Source organism: Salminus brasiliensis, chromosome 2, assembly GCF_030463535.1.
Source record: "Salminus brasiliensis chromosome 2, fSalBra1.hap2, whole genome shotgun sequence".
Classification (NCBI taxonomy): Eukaryota; Metazoa; Chordata; class Actinopteri; order Characiformes; family Bryconidae; genus Salminus; species Salminus brasiliensis.
The window spans coordinates 59,851,468-59,855,563 of record NC_132879.1 but is presented as its reverse complement, the minus strand read 5'-3'; the positions used below and the strand labels follow the sequence as shown (position 1 = coordinate 59,855,563).

The following is a 4,096-nucleotide window of genomic DNA, read 5'->3' as shown; positions in this document are numbered from 1 at the left end:
CACAGGCTATGAGACACATCTGCAGGCGGTCTGGTGGGCCGATCATTCTACTGGTTACCAGTTTAACCTGAATACTGAGCATTTAAGATCTGCTCATCCTCAGTAGAGGAGAACCTGACCTACAGCTCCCCTGACACCGATAAGCAGGTAAACACTGTGCTAATCATTAATAACATTCATACATGACCGTAAACACAGCTGCACACACTCCTTACACTCCACCGAGCAGCAGGCCACATTCACACAGCAGGTGAAGCGCCCCTGTCTGGTTTTTACACCTAACCCCATGTGGTTTTCAGGCCGTTCACACGCTCCTAAACCGAGCCCAGCAGTGCTTCAGGGTGAGGTTCCGGTTACATCTTCTCCAGCATCACAGGATCCATACAGGAGTTCCAGTAGCTGACAGCTGGGCGCATCACCAAGAATGTGTTCCAGCTCGCTGTAAGAAGGACGTTATTCAGCCACGCCCACTTACCTGCTTTGTGTCCTTGGCTTCTATAATGGCTTTTAAGCCTTTTCTTTCTTTGGCAGTGCAGCAGCGCCCTCCAGGATCCGCACTCGATTTCATCATGTATTTATACACCGAACAATCAGATTCATTCAGTAAATGAACAGAAACTAAAGGTCCAAAATGCTCATATTCCAGTTTCATCCACATTCATGTTTGTTTACTGTAAGTAATTTATTCGCTTATTTACACTCAGAAGATCAACAAAATACACCATTCAACCAGGCTGCACACGACTACACACAGACACTACTGAGCTGGAGTAACGTGTAAAGGCATGTTTAAATTGTGTGTGTGTGTGTGTGTGTGTGTGTGTGTGTGTGTGTGTGTGTTTACCTACATAAGACTGGAGATCCCCCGAGGCTCTGCTGCTGTAGTACTCCAACCTCAACTCCTCAGGAGACAGCTCCATGAAGCCTGCACACATATGTGTGTGTGAGAGTGTGTGTGTGTGTGTGTGTGTGTGTTAGTACATACGGTCGGGCTGTGTATTGGACAGAATCAGAATCTGAGGTAGAAGCTATGCTACAGTGCTCTGTGATGATCACCCAGCTTACAGTATTTAATAACCTGTCACACCATCATCTGCATAAACCCTGAGCGCAGGACAGCTGGAACTGTCCAATCAGAACAGGCGCTGGAGGGGACACTGATTAGGGCTCAGTGGCAGACGCAGCTATCGACTGTCAGACAGCCAATCACAATCCTGATATCTGTGTTAGCTTAGCTTAGAGATCAGATGTGTTGTCTCAGTGTGGGCGGAGCCTCTGAAGCTGCGGCTGTGTCCCTAACTGCAGTGTGATTGGTTATGGGCCGCGGGGGGACTGAAGCCCCCTACAGCGGTGAGGTGTGAGAGAGGACCTGTGATGCAGGCGCTGAGGACGGAGTAACAGGAGAACGCCCACTGTCCCGAACTCTGCCACACCTCCATATCCTTCTGAATGGCCTCCCTGAAACACACACACACACCAGTGACACACACACACCAGTGACACACACACACCAGCGACACACACACACCAGCGACACACACACACCAGCGACACACACACACACACTTGTGCTAGTGTGTTAGATCAGACCTAACGGATTAGCTTGTGGCTAGGCTAGCGGCACCTTTGAACTCACAGGTGTTTCTCATTCTCGGCGGCGGCGGCGGCGGCGGCAGCGGTGGCGGCTGGTCCTCGGTGGTCGAAGCTGCTCTGAGAGTTCAGGGCTGAGAATCTGTTCTGATTGGAGAAGCTGAAATTCTTCACATCTCTCCCTCCTCCTCCTCCTCCTCCTCCTCCTCCTCCTCCTCGACCCCAGTCATTTCCCCCGCGGGAGAAGGAGGAGGGCTGCACATAATCCCCCCCGGAGCGCTGAGACTGAGGGTTCACCCACACCCGGTTACTGAACCCTGAAACACAACAGAGGCGGTAATGAGGACTGCTCTCCATGAGTGGGTGGAGGAACAGATGGAGGAAATAATGGACAGATGCCAGGAGTAAAAGACAGACACGCGGGCGGACAGGCAGACAGGCAGAAGACAGACAGACAGGCAGGCAGACAGAAAGACAGGCAGGCAGACAGGCAGACAGACAGACAGACAGGCAGACAGGCAGAAGACAGACAGACAGACAGGCAGGCAGACAGACAGACAGAAGACAGACAGACAGGCAGGCAGGCAGACAGAAAGACAGGCAGAAGACAGACAGACAGGCAGGCAGACAGAAAGACAGGCAGGCAGACAGACAGACAGACAGGCAGACAGGCAGAAGACAGACAGACAGGCAGACAGGCAGGCAGACAGAAAGACAGGCAGGCAGACAGACAGACAGACAGGCAGACAGACAGAAGACAGACAGACAGGCAGGCAGGCAGACAGAAAGACAGGCAGGCAGGCAGACAGAAAGACAGGCAGGCAGACAGAAAGACAGACAGACAGGCAGACAGAAAGACAGGCAGGCAGACAGAAAGACAGACAGACAGACAGGCAGGCAGACAGACAGGCAGGCAGACAGGCAGGCAGGCAGGCAGGCAGGCAGACAGACAGGCAGGCAGACAGGCAGGCAGGCAGACAGACAGGCAGGCAGACAGAAAGACAGACAGACAGACAGACAGACAGACAGACAGGCAGGCAGACAGACAGGCAGGCAGACAGGCAGGCAGGCAGGCAGACAGGCAGACAGACAGGCAGACAGACAGGCAGACAGGCAGACAGACAGACAGACAGACAGGCAGGCAGACAGGCAGACAGACAGGCAGACAGACAGGCAGACAGGCAGACAGACAGACAGACAGCATTGTTTAGACGTGCTGTTGAAACACGGTACTGTATAAAAGCTGATCAGGAGCTGTCTGCTCCACCCTAATCAGGGAACTACACTCTTTAAGGTGGAGCAGACAGCTCCTGTCCTGCAGTGAAGCGCTTAATCACACCAACAATGAACTCGGAGTTAGCTATGCTAGTTTAGCGGCTAACCTCCTCCACCTCCTCCACCTCCTCCTCCTCCTCCTCCTCCTCTTCCTCCTCTCGGGTGCTCGTTCCAGCACTTGTCTCCGTACCGACACCTGCCCTGCAGGAAGAAGCTGCAGACGGTCATTCCGCTGGAGCAGAGCAGGAGGTCCGCTGGGAGGTTCGCTGGGAGGTTCGCTGGAGCAGAGCAGGAGGTTCGCTGGGAGGTTCGCTGGGAGGTTCGCTGGGAGGTTCGCTGGGAGGTTCGCTGGTTCGCTGTACTGGACTCGGACCCGGCGCAGCTCTCCTTCTTCTACACGCGCTCCGACTGTGCTGCTACACGCGCTGCAAGGCTCCTCACTGACACCTTCAGGATAGACGCGGTACTGCACCGCAGCGGACTGCAGTGGGGTGTGCTGGTCTGACCCTCATCAGATCCACAGGTACTAACCCAGCCACGTGGAGCCAAACCCACAGACTGCAGCCATAAACTACAGCCACAGACTGCAGCCATAAACTACAGCCACAGACTGCAGCCATAAACTACAGCCACAGACTGCAGCCATAAACTACAGCCACAGACTGCAGCCATAGAGAACAGCCACAGACTGCAGCCATAAACTACAGCCACAGACTGCAGCCATAGAGAACAGCCACAGACTGCAGCCATAGAGAACAGCCACAGACTGCAGCCATAAACTACAGCCACAGACTGCAGCCATAGACTACAGCCACAGACTGCAGCCATAGACTACAGCCACAGACTGCAGCCATAGAGAACAGCCACAGACTGCAGCCATAAACTACAGCCACAGACTGCAGCCATAGAGAACAGCCACAGACTGCAGCCATAGAGAACAGCCACAGACTGCAGCCATAAACTACAGCCACAGACTGCAGCCATAGAGAACAGCCACAGACTGCAGCCATAGACTACAGCCACAGACTGCAGCCATAAACTACAGCCACAGACTGCAGCCATAAACTACAGCCACAGACTGCAGCCATAGAGAACAGCCACAGACTGCAGCCATAAACTACAGCCACAGACTGCAGCCATAGAGAACAGCCAAAGACTGCAGCCATAAACTACAGCCACAGACTGCAGCCATAAACTACAGCCACAGACTGCAGCCATAAACTACAGCCAC

At 53.7% G+C, this 4,096-nt stretch overlaps 1 protein-coding gene across 1 annotated transcript in view; it reads right to left on the bottom strand.

Annotated features, from left to right (window-relative positions):
• nup42 (nucleoporin 42) overlaps window positions 1-3,263 on the bottom strand; it is a 4,769-nt gene extending 1,506 nt beyond the window's left edge. The window contains exons 1-4 of the mRNA XM_072673366.1: window positions 2,973-3,263; window positions 1,637-1,907; window positions 1,370-1,458; window positions 849-925 (exon numbers count right to left, since the gene is read on the bottom strand). Of these exons, the coding sequence (XP_072529467.1) occupies window positions 849-925; window positions 1,370-1,458; window positions 1,637-1,907; window positions 2,973-3,093 (558 nt within the window). The 5' untranslated portion in view covers window positions 3,094-3,263. The remainder of the gene's footprint in view (window positions 1-848; window positions 926-1,369; window positions 1,459-1,636; window positions 1,908-2,972) is intronic.
• Between the last annotated feature and the right edge of the window lie 833 nt (window positions 3,264-4,096).